The sequence below is a fragment of the Plecotus auritus genome (assembly GCF_963455305.1).
Source record: "Plecotus auritus genome assembly, chromosome: X".
NCBI classification, from domain to species: domain Eukaryota; kingdom Metazoa; phylum Chordata; class Mammalia; order Chiroptera; family Vespertilionidae; genus Plecotus; species Plecotus auritus.
In genome coordinates this window covers 112,102,341-112,121,878 of record NC_137784.1, presented here as the reverse complement: position 1 = coordinate 112,121,878, position 19,538 = coordinate 112,102,341, and the positions used below count along the sequence as shown (strand labels likewise).

The 19,538-nt window shown below is 41.2% G+C and overlaps 1 protein-coding gene across 1 annotated transcript in view; it reads left to right on the top strand.

Annotated features, from left to right (window-relative positions):
- Nucleotides 1-17,517, top strand: part of GPC4 (glypican 4) — a 140,725-nt gene extending 123,208 nt beyond the window's left edge. Inside the window, exon 10 of the mRNA XM_080652656.1 lies at nucleotides 15,785-17,517. Within this exon, the coding sequence (XP_080508782.1) occupies nucleotides 15,785-15,876 (92 nt within the window). The 3' untranslated portion in view covers nucleotides 15,877-17,517. The remainder of the gene's footprint in view (nucleotides 1-15,784) is intronic.
- The last annotated feature ends 2,021 nt before the right edge of the window (nucleotides 17,518-19,538 follow it).

Here is a 19,538-nt window from a genome sequence, read left to right as displayed (position 1 = left end):
AATTCAAGTCCACCAGCAATATTTACTTTTCTAATTTAGATTTTAAGTAGGTAATATATTGCCAGGGTTTAAAAATCAATATATAGTGAACATTTCCCATTCATCTGCCCAGTTATCCCCATACCCAATGTAGTTTATATACATCTTCTTCCAACGTTTCTTTTTAGATATACAAGTAAATATGAATATTTTTCTTTTTTACATGAAATGTAGGCTATTATACTCTATAATTTTTTTATTTTAACTTTAAAAAGTATTTAGAGGAGGGTGGGTTCCAAAAGATACAGATGTCTATTTTAAAGGCATGGCTTCTCCATGGTACCACATTTTGGATTTTTACCGCATTTTGCACAGATTAGGTAATTTTCCAAGAAACAAACATTGACTTCAACGAGGAGCAGTTTGGCATTATGGTTTTATAATCCCAGAGTGCACTATTAGGACATTCTCTGTTCACGTTAAAGTTAATTTTTGGTAGTTTGTTTCCATATTGTCCCCAGTGAAGAAGATGCTGGCCAAAGCAATTGGGTGCATACTCTTAGAATACAGTATATTAACACCACTATTAATGCTTGGGAATGATTCAAAGAAAATGTGTCCTGGAATTTACTCATTCTATTAGAATGCAGTACTTTTAAAGTTTTCTCAATCCCAAATGCCTTGAAGCAGCATCAACTGTCACACAGGATAAAGATGTAATTAATATTAGGAAAATTTGCAACTAGATCTTGGTTACCGCATGAATTATCTGTCCAATGGTAAAGGAGTCATTAGAATATGTAAATAACTATACAAGTTCAGTTTTCATGTAAGGTTGAATTTTTGCTCATCAGTGTTTCAAGAGACTCCTAAGTTCAGCAATAATCAGTAAAATCTACAGAAATTCATTTCTCAGCATGAGTGTCCACATGTGGAATTAAATGTACATTTTACTTTGCTTTTGACATTTCTTAAAGAAACATTAGGAATTCTGGAAATAGCACAGTATTGTTGGAAGGAAAAAGGTTTTCATGCATTAATCCTACCAGGTAAAAGCTGATGGTGTGGTCAAAGAATGAAGATAAAGCCCAGGAGTGATGACCTAAGGTACTTTTCTAAAGGGTCTTATGGTCTTGTTCTCTGGGCTTTGGGGAAATGTTGCAACAGCTTCTTTGCTACTCTGTAATACTGTGTTTCCTACATGACAGGGTTGGAAGTTGTGTGTGTGTGTGTGTGTGTGTGTGTGTGTGTGTGTGTATGTACACAATCATATCTACATACAGAGATTTTTGTGTATTTTCAAACACTTAATCCCAAGTAGACAGGTAGACCTTACCCTGTTACTTATGGGCTGCCTTTCCCCTGCTGTCAGTGGTGTGTGCTTGAGAAATGCAGGCTAATTTTAATGCTAGCCTAAGGGAAACATAATTAGGAAGGTAAGTCTCCTGCCAAGAAAAAAAAATACACACACGCACACACACACACACACAATGCATTCCAAATAGATTTTTTTTTTAAGATTTACCACTGCCTGGGATTTGCTTTTCTTTATCACCGTAGATAACCTAAAACTGATGGTAACATGCTGTTCTTGGTGACTCACGGCTCAGAGCTGTTGGGACCTGGTTGGCCACAAAGAAATAATCATGGTCAGTGGGTGATTTTCTGAATACACATTAGGATCTCAACCCTCTTTTGCTTCATTTGCCTTTAAAGGTCTTCAGTGCCCTTGCTCTCACCTTTCTTTTAAAAATAATGAAAAATTACTACTTTGCAGTTTCAGTTCTGAATACTTTACAGCAAGTAGCAGCAGCAACAAACAGTTATTGGGACATACTATTTACTGTAAAATGAAAAATAATTATTTGTAGTTTTACCTGTCATCTCTCAACCAAGCAGTAAGGTGCGATAGAGCTGTGTGCCTAGCAATAAGGCCAGGCCAGGTTGATTATCTCATGCATTCCTGCAGAGTATAAATTGCTCCAGTTTTGCAGATTTTTGAAAGGACTTGAAGTTAGGTCATTTGCCCAATGGGTGACAGTTAAGAAATGCAAGAAGCAGATTTGGAACAGAGGTTGATCTGCCACCAGAGCCTATTTATTTAAGGTGCTAATTTTTATTTGATTATCCTATTCCCCTTAGTTCGTGTTATATGAATCATTAGGAAGGGACGAGCTTGTCAGGTGTGCCACATGTTAGCTATCCTGGCCCTGCAGAATGGCCAGGTTAAGGGTCATGAAAGACATTAGTTGACTTGGCTTACCTGATTATAGGGGAAGAAGTCAAGGAGCACCTGGAGATAAATCTTAATGATAAATCTAATCTCACACAGCAGCTCCTTGCTTAGTGTACTTTAATGCAGAAAGAGCTCAGATACTTGTGCATGGGGACCATGTGACCTCTGCTAGTTCTGGAAGAGCTGATATTAAACCAAGTGATCCTGTTCTTCCTCTCCAGGACACCCTCATATGACCCTGTGTGGAAGAGCACTGCATTGTTGAGAAGGGTCAACTTGCTGAATATTTAAGCAAACACAGTCTGTAGAGAAAAAATACCATGGTTTACACGGAAAATTCATACCTGCTTGATCACTTGGAGCTTTGTAAGGAGGTAAATAAACCTTGGGATAAGTAAGAGGCAGTGGATATAATTTGGGCTCCTTAAAGAACCCTGGACAAGATTTCACCTTAAAAGTTACACCTGGTAGAATTAATATGAAAATGTCCATGCTACACAAAGCAATCTATAGATTCAGTGCAATCCCCATAAAAATACCAATGGCATATTTCACAGATCTAGAAAAAATACTCCAAAAATTCATATGGAACCAAAAAAGACCCTAAATAGCCACAGCAATCTGGAGAAAGAAGAACAAAGTTGGAAGGATCACAATACTAGATATAAAGTTATACTACAAAGCCACTGTAATCAAAACAGCCTGGTACTGGCACAAGAACAGGCATATAGATCAATGAAACAGAACAGAGAACCAAGAAATCCACCCAAGCCATTATGTTCAATTAATATTTGACAAAGAGGTAAGAGCATACAATAAAGTGAAGAAAACCTCTTCAATAAATGGTGTTGGTTTAATTTGGCAGGTATTAGACCACCAACTTACACCATACACAAGAATATACTCAAAATGGATAAAATACTTAAATGTAAGTTGTGAAACCATAAAAATCCTAGAAGAAAACGTAGGTAGCAAAATATCTGACATCTCATAGCACAGTTCTCACAGGTACATCTCATAGCGTAAGAGAAAGGAGAAAATACTAGTAAACAAATGGAATTACATCAAAATAAAAAGCTTCGCCCTAACCGGTTTGGCTCAGTGGATAGAGCATTGGCCTGCAGACTCAAGGGTTCTAGGTTCGATTCCCGTCAAGGGCATGTACCTTGGTTGCAGGCACATGCCCAGTGGGGAGTGTGCAGGAGGCAGCTGATCGAGGTTTCTCATCGATGTTTCTAACTCTCCCTCTCCCTTCCTCTCTGTAAAAAAATCAATAAAAATATATTAAAAAATAAAAAGCTTCTGCACAGCAAAAGAAACCAGCATCAAATTGAAAGGGATCCCACTTATGGGAGAACATACTTGCCAATGATACATCTGATAAGGGGTTAATTTCCAAAATATGTAAAGTACTCATGCAACTAAACAAAAGAAAGACAACCCAGTTAAAAAATGGGCAGCAGACCTGAATAGATAACTTCTCCAAAGAGGACATATAAATGACCAAGTGACATGAAAAAATACTCAACATCGCTAATCATCCACGAGATGAAAATGACAATGAGGTACCACCTCACACCTGACAGAATGGCTATCATACTGGTGAGGATGTGGAGAAAAAGGTACCCTAGTACACTGTTGAAAATGCAGACTGGTACAACCACTATGGAAAACTGTGTGGAGTTTCCTCAAAGAAATTAAAAATGGAAATGCTATGTGATCCAGTGATGCCACTTCTAGGAATATATCCTAAGAAGTAAAAAACAATCACAAAGAATAATTGCCCCCCCCCCATGTTCATAACACTTGTTATTTACAACTAGGGGCCCAGTGCATGAATTATTGCACCTTGAACTGTGGGCCGTGAGGCTACCGTGGGCATAGGGGTGGGTCTTGGCCCATCCTCTCTGCCCCCGCCCAGCTCCTCCCACCATGGCCCCTGGTCCCCTGTCTGCCGGCAGCCCCGCTACCGCTCCCACATGCTGACAGCGCAGGCCCCACTCGCACCCGCTGACGGCACAGAGTGATTGGGGCTGGCGCCGGCAGTGGGTGCAAGTGGGGCCAGTGCTGGCAGCAGTTGCAAGTGCCTGGTGGAACCGCGGCACGCAGGAGCAAAGAATTTTCAGTAAACACCAGAGGCTCGCCCGATGACAGTGACCAGTGCCCCACCTTGGTCTGGCGCCCCTGTTCACCTGCTCCACCATCCTGCCGCTGCTGATGCCCTCCATGTTCTACACTTTGCCGCCTGCTGCCGATGCCCCTATGTTCCACTCACGCCCCCTGTTGGTCAGCGCATGTTATAGTGATCAGTTGTTCTGCCATTTGGTCTATTTGCACATTAGGGTTTTATATATGTAGCTAAGCTCTGGAAACAGTTCAAGTGCCCTTCAGTAGGCGAGTGGATTAAAAAAACAGTGGTATATTTACACAATGGTATACTATGCAGCTATAGAAAAGGATCTTTTACTCTTTGAGACAGCATGGAGAGACCTGGAGAGTATTATGCTAAGCAAAATAAGCCAGTCAGCGAAAGACAAGTATGACATGATCTTACTTATATGTGGAATCTAATGAACAAAATAAACTGATGAACAAAAAACATCCAGAGACATTGAAGCATGCAACATACTGATGTATTTCAAAAGTTGGGGTGGGGGAGAGATTAACCAAAGAACTTGCATGCATATATGCATAGCCCATGGACAGACAATAGTGTGGAGAAGGCCTGGGGAGGGGACAGGACTGGGTTGGTGAGATTCAATGGGGGTTGGAGTAGGGGACATCTAATACTTTCAACAATAAAGGTAAATGTGAATAAAGTAAAAAGTAAAAAAAAAAAGTTACACACTAGGGGCAGAAATTGGACACATGGAACCCAGATAATAGGCACTGCTGTAAATGAAGTGTGTATAACAATAGATTTCTCTGGCTGGACTGGTCTGAGTGCACATTAGAAAAGACAACATCTAAATATAAAAACCTGTGTTTTGGGGACAACAGATTTTGACATTTTTTTTTTTTTTAACCAGGAATGGAACCTAGGAGCTTTTGTTGTTTGCTGAACACATGTCCCAGCATGCCCATCAGGCGATATATGCTGAAAAAAAAAAAAAAAAAAAAAGGAAAGGTCTTGATGTAGGGGTACTCAGATGCTGGTGTCTGACCTTGATGCGGAACCTTGATACAAGGTCCAGAGAGAAATATCTAAGACCAGCAGGGACTGAAGGCTCTACCTCCAAATAGAAGGAAAGTGATGCCTTACTCATCTGTACAGATTGAAGCTGAGAGGCAATGTAACTCAAACTATGGAATCAGGATCTCTGGGAAGGGTGAATTCCTAGAACTAAAGGTTAACTACCCGCCTTATTATTAGTAAATGATCCATTTTGAGCAAGCAGGTGTTCTACCTTACTCAAAGGGTAGTGACATATAATTTTTAAACTAAAGGTGCCATAGGTTGATGGTGAACAAAATCCCTGGACTCAAGAGGTGGATCAGAGTGGTGTGGGGGAATGGAACAGCATCTGAGGTGGCTGCTGGAGATAGGCATTCTTCTTCTTCAACCTGCCCCTTTGGCCATTGGCCCACACACAAGGCAGGGCTGGATGAGCCCTTGTGTGACCCACATTGCATACAATTTGTCTACTAAGTTCCCTTGTGGAGAACTGTAATTTGAGGCCAACCAAAGAATTTGAAAGCCCTTGTTTTATTGGAACAGACTCCAAAGATGAAGTACCTAGAAAGGCCAGCCATTGGTTATCTGATGTCTCTAATGGCAATCATGCTGGCTCTGGATGTGTGGGCCTCCAAAACCACTTGGAATTTGAGGGAGTAATATGATTTATGACATCTGATCTTGGTCTCTGTATGGGAGGATGAGTAAGGATGTAATTAAGATAGTGTCCTTATCCTCAGGAACCCCATAATTCCACCAAGGAGACAAAGCCCACCCAAGAAACATGCCAGTGAATGCATAAGTCTTCAGTCATCTGTACCTCAAAGGAGAGCAGTGCATGCTGTAATAGTCAGGGTGACTTCCTGGAAGAGGCATGGCCCTACCTGGGTTTGCTAGGAGGGGAAGAGAGAGAATTATCTTGTGAGTCCCTGTGGGCAGGACTCATCATTGGTTCTTTGTACTCTCTGGGTGCTGCAGGTTGCCTCCAATGTAAGAGAAGGGATAAAATGTCTGGGGATGGGATAAGTGTGAATAGTGAAGCAGCTGAAAGGAAATGTGTCAAAAAAGCAGAGCAGATGGGTTTGCTACTACAGGACTAAGGAATGGTAAGATCAGTGTATGAAGCCCTCAAAAGCCAGGCAAAGCAATTTAAAATTCGAGTTGGCACTATCTAATGCAAATTGAATAGGAATTGATAATATGCTCAGGGTGTATAAAGAAGATGAACTAAGTAAGAGTATGCAGCATGGATTGTATGGTGTTGCCCTTGGGTTAATAAGGTGCATTATACTGGGCAAACTGCAGGGATTCAGCTCCTTTTACATTCTGTACATTCTAGCCTCCTCCAACCAATCTTGATTTGGAGCTTTCTGGTGAATACAACCCAATTCCACACAAAGGGTACTTTTTGGATATCCATGCTCATAATGCAGTCAGACACATTAAAAGTGGTCTTCCCAGCCTCTCACTTAAACATACCCTTGCATTCTGACCCGCTACACACACATATCTTCAACTTTCTTCAAACATTGCTTCCACCTCACCTCCACAAAGGCGTTCCGGAGCTTCCAGGCATCTTAGGCCACTCTAGTCTGCTCTGGCTTCCTGACTCTGGAGAGAAACTCAGAGAAGGACCCCCAAAGTCTGGTTCCCCAGACACCACTTTTCAGGGACCTGGGATTACAGGGTTGTTGAAAAACCTCTTCAAGCATTAGGAAGCCAGTTAGTGAGATGAGTGGTACAAATATATATCAAGTTAAGAAGGAGCTACTATGATGAGGATGTTGGAAGGGCAGAACCTCTATCTGCTTGCCTCCTGCTGGCCCAGGTGACTTATGTCATGTTGCCTATATCACAGTTTGAAAATTACAAAGCAGCTGCTTGACTTCATTCTGGGCCTTTCTTAAGAAATTCCCTGCTCTGCCTACTGCAAGAAGTGGTTATGAGGAAATACTGGGAAGATTCACACACACCGGATTTTGAAAGCTGGAATGCACAATGGTGTTCCAAAGTAAATAGTGCCCTTCTAGGGGACTAGGATGCCATGAGCTGCTTCATCACAGACCTTTTCTCACCAGGCACCATAGGCACTTAGGCCCCTGGATGAGGGATGATTGCATTTCTGAGTTCTGGCTATTGAGCCCCACCTCTGGTAGTGGGCACAGGTTGGAGCCTTGGCAGGAAGAAGCTCCCACTTCAGGGAGTCTGAGATGGACCCTGCCCCCATCTGCACTCTTTACACACACTCTGTGGGTTACACATTTAGAGCAGAGCTTGCCTCTACACCTGCCTTTGCCAAGTGATAGCAAGAAGGCTGCTCTTAGATCAAAGCCTTATGGCTGAGGTTTTATAGAAAATGAGTAGATGGGAGTGTAAAGGTGGTTTTTTTCCTGGCAAGGAAAGATTCGAAATCTCTAATAATGACATATTCTGACTTAAAGGTTCAAAACTGGCAGAGCTCCAAATGGTCTCTTTACCTGCCTGCCTTTTCACTGTCCTCCATTTCTAACACACACCTCTTTTACCTTTTCTCTACCATTGTAGCGAGGGGAGGAAAATTCCACACCCTAAACCTATTTCTTAGGAGGTAGGCAGGCAGAACACTCAGGTGACAGCCCCCGTGTCCTTTTGATTGCTCATCCCCCAAACTCACCTACCCCACCTCTCCTGCCACTTTCAGTCAGTCTCTGAATTCCTGGGGAGTTGCCATCTCCTTTGTAAATTAAAGCTCTTCTTGCCTGGTCACATAGTGAAGCTGCAGCAGTATCTCTGGTTTCAGAGTTGACAGGGAGAGGGAGAATACTATGCAGAAGTGTTTTCCAGTGTCAGATTTTCATCTGTATTTCCCCTGAAGAATCTAAAGTGGTCTTGGAAGTGCAAGGATTGAGTTGGGGTGGGCTGGTGCCAAAAAAAGGCTAAGGATCTTTTAGGCACTTTGAGTGTTTCCTTTTAGACTGGCCCTGGGGTCTTTAGTATTCTGCAGAGTCAAGCAAGGCTCTAGTGAAAATGAATAAAGGCAAGTGTGCTTCAAGACAAAACCTGTAATGAGCAGTAGCCAATACCCATGGCTTTTTGGCATGATAGCTTGCTGAATGAAAGGCACATTCTGGAGTAATATTAAGTTGTTCTCATTGCTGACTTCAATTTGGGAAAACGTGACAATGAATATCAGTTGTACTCAGCTTAGAGAAAACTGTACATCCTAGGAATTTGCTGAATTTTGAAGGGAGCAAAATATGCCATCCAGCAATTTATGTGGCCAATAACAGCCCCTCTTCACTCGTTCCACAAACGTTGAAGGAGTACATACTATGTGCCAGGCACTATGCTAGGCATGATGATGCAATAACAAAGCAAGATACACTTGGTGCCCACTCTGGTGGATCTCACCACTAATGAGGGAGATAGACAATCACATAGTCACAGCAATGGAATTATAATTACAGAGTGAGATGGGATCCTCACAGTATAAAATAATGAAGTTGGAGCTCTGGAAAGCTTCCCCACTCCCAGTTACCAGTCATGGCAGTAGCCAAGGTCTAGGGCAGTGTTTCTCCAATTTGACATGTTTCAGAATTTCCTGGAGGCATTGGTAAGTCACAGATGGCCAGGCCCCACCCCCAGAATTTCTGATTCAGTTGACCTGGGGTGGGCCTGAAAATTTGAATTTCTACCAAATTCCATGGTGCTGCTGGTCTGGAGACCACACTTTGAGAATCATTGGCCTAAGCAAAAGGATTTTGAGTCTGACCTTTGATGCAGGGCACACAGCCCTGTTGGGCCGTCAGTCAGAGGTACCTCCAAAGAAATACTGGGGAGAAAGGAATCAGACAAATTGCCTTAGACTGCAATCATCTTGTCACACTGACAGGTTAGGCTTTACTATTCCAAAATGGAGCCACAGTTCTGTCCATTATACCCCAGACTCCAGAAAAGGCCAGGCAATTATTTAGAGTCAGTGAGGTGGACCCACTAGAGGTCTCATTTTATAAGGGATCGAAGAATTACCTGAACATGATCACACCAAAAGGAAAGCTTGAGGCCCTAGCTGGTTTGGCTCAGTGGATAAAGCATTGGCCTGCGGACTGAAGGGTTCCAGGTTCGATTCCCATTAAGGGCACATGCCCTGGTTGCCAGCTCGATCTCTAGTAGGGGGTCTGCCGGAGGCAGCCGATCAATGATTCTCTCTCATCATTGATGTTTCTATCTCTCTCTCTCCCCCTTCCTCTCTAAAATCAATAAAAATGTATTTTTTTTAAAAAGGAAAGCTTGAGGAAGAATACAGGTAAGGGGATGCTCATAGACCAGTGTTGGGCATAAAAGGCAGTCTGAACACTCCCCTCTTTTCCATAATCTTCTAGCCCAGATGACATAGATGAAAAGGTTGGTTTCACATCTCTATAACATATTGAGAGGACAAGATCCCATCAAAGATTGTGGTATTATTTAAGATGTTCTTGGCTACAAGTAAGAAGAAATTCAACTCAAAACTATTTAAACCAAAGGAGTTTATTATTATATTATGTTATATTAATTATATTAATTATATTTATTATATTATATATCATACTCATGGCCTGGTGCATGGATTTGTGCACATTGAAAGGAAATTAATTAGAAGATTCGTGCGGTATTTACGTTACTGCAAAGAACTACATCAAAATAGTATATATAATATAGTATTATAAAATTAAAACACGCATGTGATTGGCACCAGCAAGAGCTATATATATATATATATATATATATATATATATATATATACCACACATGTCACATGTGTGAGTCAATGTTTATTTTTAAATTGCCAGTGCACATCATATGTACTGGCTGGTTGGTCAGTCGGATGGCCAGCCGGACGTACAGTCGGTCACTTAGCCTTTTATATATATAGATCATATCATATCATATACCATATCAAGAAGCAGTGGTACAAGGCCGTGGTCAGCAAACTGCGGCTTGCAAGCCACATGCGGCTCTTTGGCCCCTTGAGTGTGGCTCTTCCACAAAATACCATGGCCTGGGTGAGTCTATTTTGAAGAAATGGCATTAGAAGAAGTTATGTTTTAAAAATTTGGCTCTCAAAAGAAATTTCAATCGTTGTACTGTTGATATTTGGTTCTGTTGACTAATGAGTTTGCCGACCACTGGTATAAGGGAAGCTCCAAAGATGGTTATTCCTCAATTTTATTATCAAGGATCCAGATTATTTTCATTTTTCAACTTTGCCAAATTCAGCATGTTGGATCCCTCATGGTTGAAAGATGGCTATAAAGCCCAAATAAAGCTGAAAGAAAAGATGGCTGTAACAGTTGTAGTAATAATACATCTTCACACACTACTTTCTGTTGATAGCAATAAGAATTTTTTTTTTCTCAAGTCTCTTTTTGAAGAGCTAAGAAATCTTTCCTAGAGGGCAGTCTCTTCAGCAAACATCTCCTCATCTCTCACTGCTTAGAAGCAGCTCACATGCCCTAAGATGTTGAGTATAAAAACTAACCAAGATTCATGCCCCGGTTTGAGGCCATTCCTAGCTGAAAGACATGCCTACAAAGAGGAGGATGGACACTGAACAAATTAGGAGATGATTGACAGGAAGGGAGGAATGGTTATTGGGTATACAAACAACTAGGTTGGCTACCCCTATGTAAAACCAGAGTGTAACACTAGTAAGAGTATAGGGCATTCTCACTACATCTGGGAGGGAGAAGTAGAGCATCATATTAGTGCATTAGCCATCAGCAACTTTGGCAAGAGTAGGAAATTTCACTGTGCTTCAGGGATTACAGAATGTAGAGCTACACAAAAATCAATTCATCACTTTCTAAACTTATATCAGCTCAATTCAATTCACACAGTCCCCTTTAAAAGTCATCCAGGTCAGTCTTGAATCCTTGATGATTATTATCCTCAACAATAGGCCTGCCAAATGGTTGCCCAACCACTGCTTTAAACACCTCCAGTGATAGGAATCTCACTACTTATGATGGTTTTCTATCTCTAGGCTTTATGATTTCTAGCTCTAAATATTAGAAGGGATTCTCTGCCAACTCCAAAGTGTACACACATGAACTGTTTGCTCACTGAGTAGGTGGCAGAGCCTTTGAAGTTGATGTCAGTGTTTCCACTGGAAATGGAAGTTTTCAGATGTTGCTAACTAAAATTCCCGTGTAGATTTATATGTGTTGCCAAGAGATACTTAAAAAAAATAAACAACCAAATAACTCTGGGAAATTTTGGCTTGTCTGTGTTAAGATCTTTAGATATTTTTCATAATTCAAACCCATTTTTGGGTTGAAAATTTAAATTTTAGCAAGATATTAGACCATAGCATAACCTAATAACTAACATTTGGGGGGGGGGATGTTTTAAGGAAATGCCTTGTGATATTAACTCTGAAAGTAGTCATTATATGTGGGCCCCACATTGCTCCTTCTTCCGTTGGACTGGAGAAGCCTAACTGAATTTGTGGTTGTCCCTGTGGGAGGAGGATATCATTTCCCTTGGTGCCACATCACACAGTGAAATTAGGATGGTGTATTTGTTGTGTTCACATGAATCCAGATGAATGGGGAATACCAAGGCTCCCACCTTGGCAAAGACATTTCTGGGGCTTGGTAGCATTGCCTGCTGTGCTGCAGTAGGTGTGTGTTGGGATCAGAGATCAAGGGACTATTTGTGTCCCAGTGACTCTATTCTTCTCTGACTATATGGATCACCACTGCCTGACAAGACTAAAAGCAGTTGCCCAGGTTCACCAGAATCCTAGAAACTAGTCAATGATTTTAAAATCTCAGTATGATGCTATGAAAAGATTTTTTTCTATTATCAGCTGGAAAGAGTGCCTATAAGTATGCCTACACTGGCAAATCATATTTTGTGTCATCAGAGACATGATATTACTTTTTTTAAAAAAATACGTTTTTATTGATTTGATTTTATTTTTTCCCCATATATCATTTATTTTTATTTTTTTTATTGATTACAGTGTTACATATGTGTCCTTATTCCCCCATTACTCCCCTACCCCCCCTCATGCCCTCACCCCCCTGTTGTCTGTGTCCATTGGTTAGGCTTATATGCATGTATACAAGGCCTTTGGTTGATCTCTTCCCCTTACCCCCACCCTCCCCTACCTTCCCTCTGAGGTTTAATGGTCTGATCGATGTTTCTCTGTCTCTGGATCTGTCCCTGTTCATCAATTTATGTTGTTCATTATATTCCACAAATGAGTGAGATCATGTGGTATTTATCTTTCTCTGACTGGCTTATTTCGCTTAGCATAATGCTCTCCAGTTCCATCCATGCTGTTGCAAATGGTAAGAACTCGTTTTTTACCGCAGCGTAGTATTCCATTGTGTAGATGTACCACAGTTTTTGATATTACATTTTAATTCAAGGTTCATTTCATCTATAATGTCACCCACTCCTTTCACCACTTTACTGATTCATCTTCCCTTTCTCCACCACCAACTCTGAAGCCACTATCCTTATAGCATCCATAACCCCCTCCATCTCCCTTCTTTAGGCCTGGTTCCCCCATGGATCTTGGATTTGGTTTTAGTTTTATAGGATTACTAGAGGCCCGTTGCATGAAGATTCATGCAATAGGCCTTCCTTCCCCTGGCTGCCAGCACCAGTTTTCCTCTGGCACCTGGGACCCAGGCCTTCGCTCTGGCTGCAGCGAAGAAGCCAAGCCTCTTCAGTCTTCAGTCATCTTCAGTCTTCAGTCTTCAGTCTTCACTCAGGCAGAGCCTTCAGTCTTTGCTGCATGCCTGCATATGCAAATTAACCTTCCATCTTTGTTGGGTTAATTTGCATACACACTCCTGATTGGCTGGTGGGCATCGTGGAGGTATGGTCAATTTGCATCTTTATCTTTTATTAGTGTAGATGGTTATTACAGATTCATAATTTTCTAGTGATGGCCAAGAGCTTGACATAGCCTGTGGAATCACCCTTCAGAAAATTGCTCCTACTTCCCAATAGTCACACTTGGCCTTCTCCTTTAACAGACTTTTCCTCATTTTCCAATAGTGTCTGTTTAGGTTGTTCCTTCAAGAGGTTAGCCACTGCTCCTGCAAATCAGTAGGGAATGCCTTCCCAGCCTGAAACACACTTGGAGTCACCTCTACCTACTTCTGCCTCTGATTAATACATTTTTTTTAAATAGACAGAAGTTAGTAAAGACCATGTATGAGGCACTGGCCAAAGGGTTCTGTCACCAACCAGATCTTTTTGCATGTAATGTAATTGCCAAGAAGCCAAGTTCTTATGGGGTTCCATCAGCCTCAAGGTAATTTTGCTCAGAGATGAGATGTGATATGAAAGGAGAGGATTATTTTCACATGGCTCAGAAATGGGTTCCTAAGGTAGGTCATATGAACATTGCTTCAAGTCACATGAGTGTGACGATATTGCTGGAGCTAGCCCATGGCCTCCTGAGGAACCTGTGAATTGGAAGGAGCCAGCACTCTTTGGAAAGGCAAGTTCTGCTCTTTTGTTAAAGTCATCAGCTTTGTGACTGTATGAACATAGTGGCTGATGCCAGGCTGCATTGTGAAGTCCTATCAGCCTGGTGGTAAGCCTCATTAACTCTTATCCAGCTTCCTTTAAAGGTTGGGCTCTATCATACTGTCACCCATGACATGCTTCTCCAGCAGTCACTACTGGCATGTCAGACCAATCAGAGCTGCAATCTGTGTGATCCCCCTTTGACAGATTCTAAAACTGGGGGGGGAGGGGAGTGTGAGGAAAGCCAGGTTTGTCCCAGGCCTCCTCAGCCTCCCAGACATCAGCCTCTTACTATGACCTACTTCCTGAGCCCCAGAGGCTTACGGTATGCTTTCCCTCCTGGATCATCTGCATTTTTTAAAAACAGGGAACAAAGTTTTCAGCCGAAGCAATGACATTGTCATTTAGGTCTTTGAGGCAAGGGTAGAGCGGAAGGGCAGGGTGTGGGAGGCTGCTTCCAAGTTTCCCAAATCACTCATTAGCTCTGAAAAACACCAGCCGCTGGACTGTTTCACATCCTCAAGAGAACATGCCACCAAGATGGTCTCCAGAACCTTGTCATGACTGGCCAAGAGGAAGATGGTTTCCATTTAGCCTACACTTTTGGCTGTTCCCCTGAGGGAAGGCATGGCTCGTCCCATTCACTGCTTTAATAACAATCAGGAGCCTGTCTGGTGACATGGCGAGACTTGTCTGGTGGCTATGTGGATAAGCTGAGTGAGCACTAAGATTTGAGGGCATTATGAGTGGATGCCAGCCAGACCACCACGGCCCAGGCAAGCTGATTATACAGGCGGAACCCTGCTCTGAGGAGGGCTGGGCTGATGGGGAATTGGAGGCTGGTTTAGCATTTGACCTAATTTGAGGCCTAAGTAAAAATGTGTGTTTGGTAATGGAGACATTCATATTGAAAACAGGTGGTGTTTGGGCTTTTGCCTACTCTCTAAAATGGATCATCTGAGGCCCACAATGCATTTCTGGCTCCTGCTGTGGGTTTGGATCTCCACTAAGGACAAGGCCTGTTTGAGCCTCTGTTCTGAAGGGACTCCTTGAATATGGTGTTGTCTGTCGAATTGCAGTTCTCCCCTAATGGTGAAGAGCAGGAAAAGAAATGGGGGCTGCCTTTATGAGCAGCAGGAAGCTCAAGTTCTGTCTTGTCGGTCAACTTGTGTGATTTCAGGGGCAAATTACTAAACAGCTGCAAAAATTACTTTGAGCCCCAACTATATGCCAGGCATCGTATAGGCATATGGGAGAGATAAAGCTGGCCTTACATGCTAATGAAAGACTTAAGCTGTACTGAAAATGATAACAACAGAAGGTAACAAACACAACTGCCAACCAAATGGTACCAAGTAGATTTTTTCAGACAGTTCTCTAGAAGCCTGCTATAGTGTAATAGGGGTGTTTTCCAAATAGAATTGATTCATTTGTGCATTCCTTGATGAATTTATTCAATCATTCCATAAACTCTGCTTCCATGGAGATACATCAATCAGATAAGAGTGTGGGTAATTTTTTTAATGTATTACAATTTTTTTAACTTTTTAAAAATATTTTTTATTTTTAGAGAGAGGGGAAGAGAGACAGACAGAGACAGACAGAGAGAGAGAGAGAAAGAGAGAGAGAGAGAGAGAGAGAGAGAGAGAGAGAGAGAGAGAGAGAAACATCTATGTGAGAGAAAAACATTGATAGACTGCATCCCTGCCTCCCACATGCCCACCAGAGATTGAGCCCCAAACCTGGGCATGTGCCCTGACCAGGAATCAAACCAGTGACCCCTTGGTGCACCGGACAATGCTCAACCAACTGAGCCACACAGGCAAGGACAGGGCTGGTTATTATTTAAATAATGTATTTCCTTTCTTTTCTCTCTACAGACCCTACTCTCATCTTTTTCCTGTGGTGTGTTTGTTTCCAGTGCATCCAGAATAAGTCAGAAAGTGATCTGTCTAAGTGTTGCTACTTATAAACAGTTTATTTCATGTGTATGCCCAAGTAAGCCATAATACCCTGTTAGCCTAAGTGACCTAACTTATAATATCTTATCATTTTTTTTAAAAGAAATAACACTCACCATGGATTGCAACAGGTCAACACAGGGCTTAATTGAAGTTTTTGTAGGGTGGTACATTTGATGTGCTGGTTCCATGAATGTGGCGGTAGGGCTCAGACATGTTGAAAGGAGGGCATAGTGGGACTTCCACCACCACCAACCCACTCTGAAAATCTCATTTGGATCAAAATGACAGGTTTTGGTAATGCTTGGGTGTTTGAATATGATTTCTAAAGTTTCTACCTGCCTTAAATTTTAGTGATTTGAAGACAACTCACTGGATTATATTACTTCTACACAGTTGGGAAAGGGTAGCCAAGAGCTTGAGTAGCCTTATTGAGGTACAAACTTCCAGATATAAAATACACAAGCCATGTATGTAGGGTACAGCACAGGAAATATGTCAATAATATCATAATAAATTTGCACAGTGGCAGATGGTTACTAGACTTACCATGATGATCACACTGTAAGGCATATAAATGTCAAATCACTATGTTGTACTCCTGAAACTAATATAATAATGTATGCCAACTATAGTTTTTTTAAAAATTAAAAGAGTAGTGCCTATTGTTATCATCACTTTTTATTATTGTTATTTTAAAAGGCTTTGAATACTATGAAGAAAATAAATTTACCAGGAAATTTTCCAATGTGTTGGGCCACATTTGGCTATCTTTTGGGGTGAATGGAATTACTAACAAAATTACCTGTAAGATTTTATGTAGTTATCAATCTCAATACTTACTTGGATGCAATGAGGACAGAATGATTGACATGTACAAATCCTGATGAATTTACAGGTGGGTATTTGCTGGGCATCCAGCAGCGAGCTAGGCAATTCTCTGAATTCAATTCCAGATCTGCGTAGTTCAAACCTAGCACTTGATTCATGTGAAAATAGGGGGAACATAGTGTTGCTTTCTGGTTTCCATCAAAATGCCCAGCAGCCTTTCTGCCTCTCAGCAATCTGTGAGTCTGAAGTTGTACAGCATAGTTATTGAGCCAAAGGGGATCTGACGTTGGAGGCTATTTAGTTTATGACCATTTTGAGGTCTTAAACACTCATGAAACTAAATGGGTCTTTTTAATTTTGTTGCTGAGTTAGTTGGGTAATTGCTTCAAATTCTATTTTGTTCTGGCTGGGGACTCATGCTCTTGTTTCTTGAGGACTTTACTTGACTTTTTCACTTGAACCCTATGAAGGTGCTATCCACAGTTTCCCCTAGGGGACAATTTTTTGGCCATGTTCTCTGATATCCATTAAACAACTGAAAAGTCCTACTCATCAGTGACTGATGAAGGGTGTATTTTGACCACTGTCATGAATCTTTCAATGGACTCTCCTGTGAAGCCCACTCAAACTGGTTTCTGGAGGACACCTCCTTATTAAGGGAGTACAAAAGATAGTCTACACTATACATGACCAGAGGGAGGAAAAGTGGGTGGGAGGAGCTTCATCTACCTTTTGGTGTAAAAATATGTATTGTGGATTCGCATTCTCTAGCATGAACTCATAAAAGTAACCCAAGTAATGAACTAAATAAAGACCATTTGAAAACATTTCTGGTTTCTATATGTTTTGTTAAAATTCCCATATAATTAGCTATTCATTTTTAAATCCAGGATAAATTAGTCATATTTGTAGGTGAAAATTTTGAGAAATAAAGAATTTTTTTAAAAAAGGTAGAAGAACATCAGGTATAGTGTTTCAAGTTTTTTTTCCTTAGTTGAAAAGAGAAATGAAGATTTTCATTTACCAAGTTTATTACGTTTTCTTCTTTTAGTACAGGATACACTGGGTTTTTCTTTCCCAATTGTAAGATAGAATTTAAATTGAGGCCTCATCTTCTTGTACTTAGAAAATGTTTTCTGGGCATAGTATTTTAAGGCACAACTTTCCTTGTAACTGATCAGTATATACAAAAAATATTTGAACAAATGCTGCCTTTGTTTCATGGCAAATAAGGTACTGATAAGATACAGGAACAAAAATATAACCACCTGTTCAATAAGGAAGGAGTTCCAGAGGGGAAGAGGAGGGGAGGACAATGTGTGTGTTCCTGTGTATTCAACCCAAGGACTTTCCTAGTCCAAATGACCTAAGTTGCTAAAAGTGGGTGAGTCCCATTTAATACATACATAAAGTTTGCTATTTGTTTTAGCAAGAGGTTGCAACCAAGCACTGGACAACATTCCTTGGTTTGGGTGGGCATTGTTCATGGACTAGTTTGCAAAAGTAAAGTGAATGAGTTGCCTGAATATTCTTAGAAGAGTGCTAAGCAGGCCAAAGCTTCAAGGATGTTTATCAATGGCACTGAAGTTGCTTCTAAAACAAAGGAGGAATGTGATATCTACATTGTATAAACCAGTGGTTCTCAACCTTTCTAATGCGGCGACCCTTTAATACAGTTCCTCATGTTGTGGTGACCCCCAACCATAAAATTATTTTCGTTGCTACTTCATAACTGTAATTTTGCTACTGTTAATGAATCGTAATGTAAATATCTGTGTTTTTCGATGGTCTTAGGCTCTACAGCAGCGGTTCTCAACCTGTGGGTCGAACTGCTAGCAGAGTCGCCTAAGACCATCGGAAAACACAGATATTTACATTACGATTCATTAACAGTAGCAAAATTACAGTTATGAAGTAGCAACGAAAGTAATTTTATGGTTGGGGGTCACCACAACATGAGGAACTGTATTAAAGGGTCGCCGCATTAGAAAGGTTGAGAACCACTGGTATAAACCTAGAGCATTTGGGCTGGAAGGCCCCTGAAGGGGAGGCCTTTTTATAGAAGCCGGCATTTTGCATTCAAAGTTCCTTTGTTCTCTTTTACCTACCTTTTCTGTAATGGATTTGTCAATGACAGGATTGAGCTAAAGAATTTCCTGAGAGAAGCACCTTGTTATTGAACAAATAATTATAGTAAGAATGGTAAGATATATGCTCAAATTGTATTTTGTTACACTGATTTCCTTCAACCTAAAGCATGGTATGTAAAGCTTTAACATGAAATGATCTCTACGAAGAATTTCATTTTCCCAGGAGCTTTCAGTGAAATGGATACCTAGCCACTATTGTTTTCTCTCAGGGCTTACCTGGAGGGAGAACAGAGGAGCTATAGAAGTGTGTGCTCTTTCTTTGGAGGAGAGGTCAAGCAGATAAGAGAGAAGGATCTTCAACCAGGAGGGACTCCCCTTCAAGCAGGAATGTGAGCAGGTCAATTCTTCCAGCTCTTGATACCCTGATGTCTTAGGTTTTGGGGTAGGAGTTTGTGTGTATTAAAGTGTATAGAATTGGGCAAGCCTGCCCTTTCTGCTTGGGGTCATGAATAAATTAGATCCAGGGACTCTCTTTACTTGCATCTTCCTTTAACAAAGAATGTTCATCAGTACAGGGCTGGAGTTCTGAACTTCTGGAGCCTCCATTAATCAATGCCCTAGGTAGAGTTAGTTTACCAGACTCAAACCTCCTTAAGCATTATCAACCAGCCTACTTATCATCATTTTACTGATGATACTATCATCAAAGACAATGCTGTTTAGAATACACAAAAGATCAGCACAACTTATAA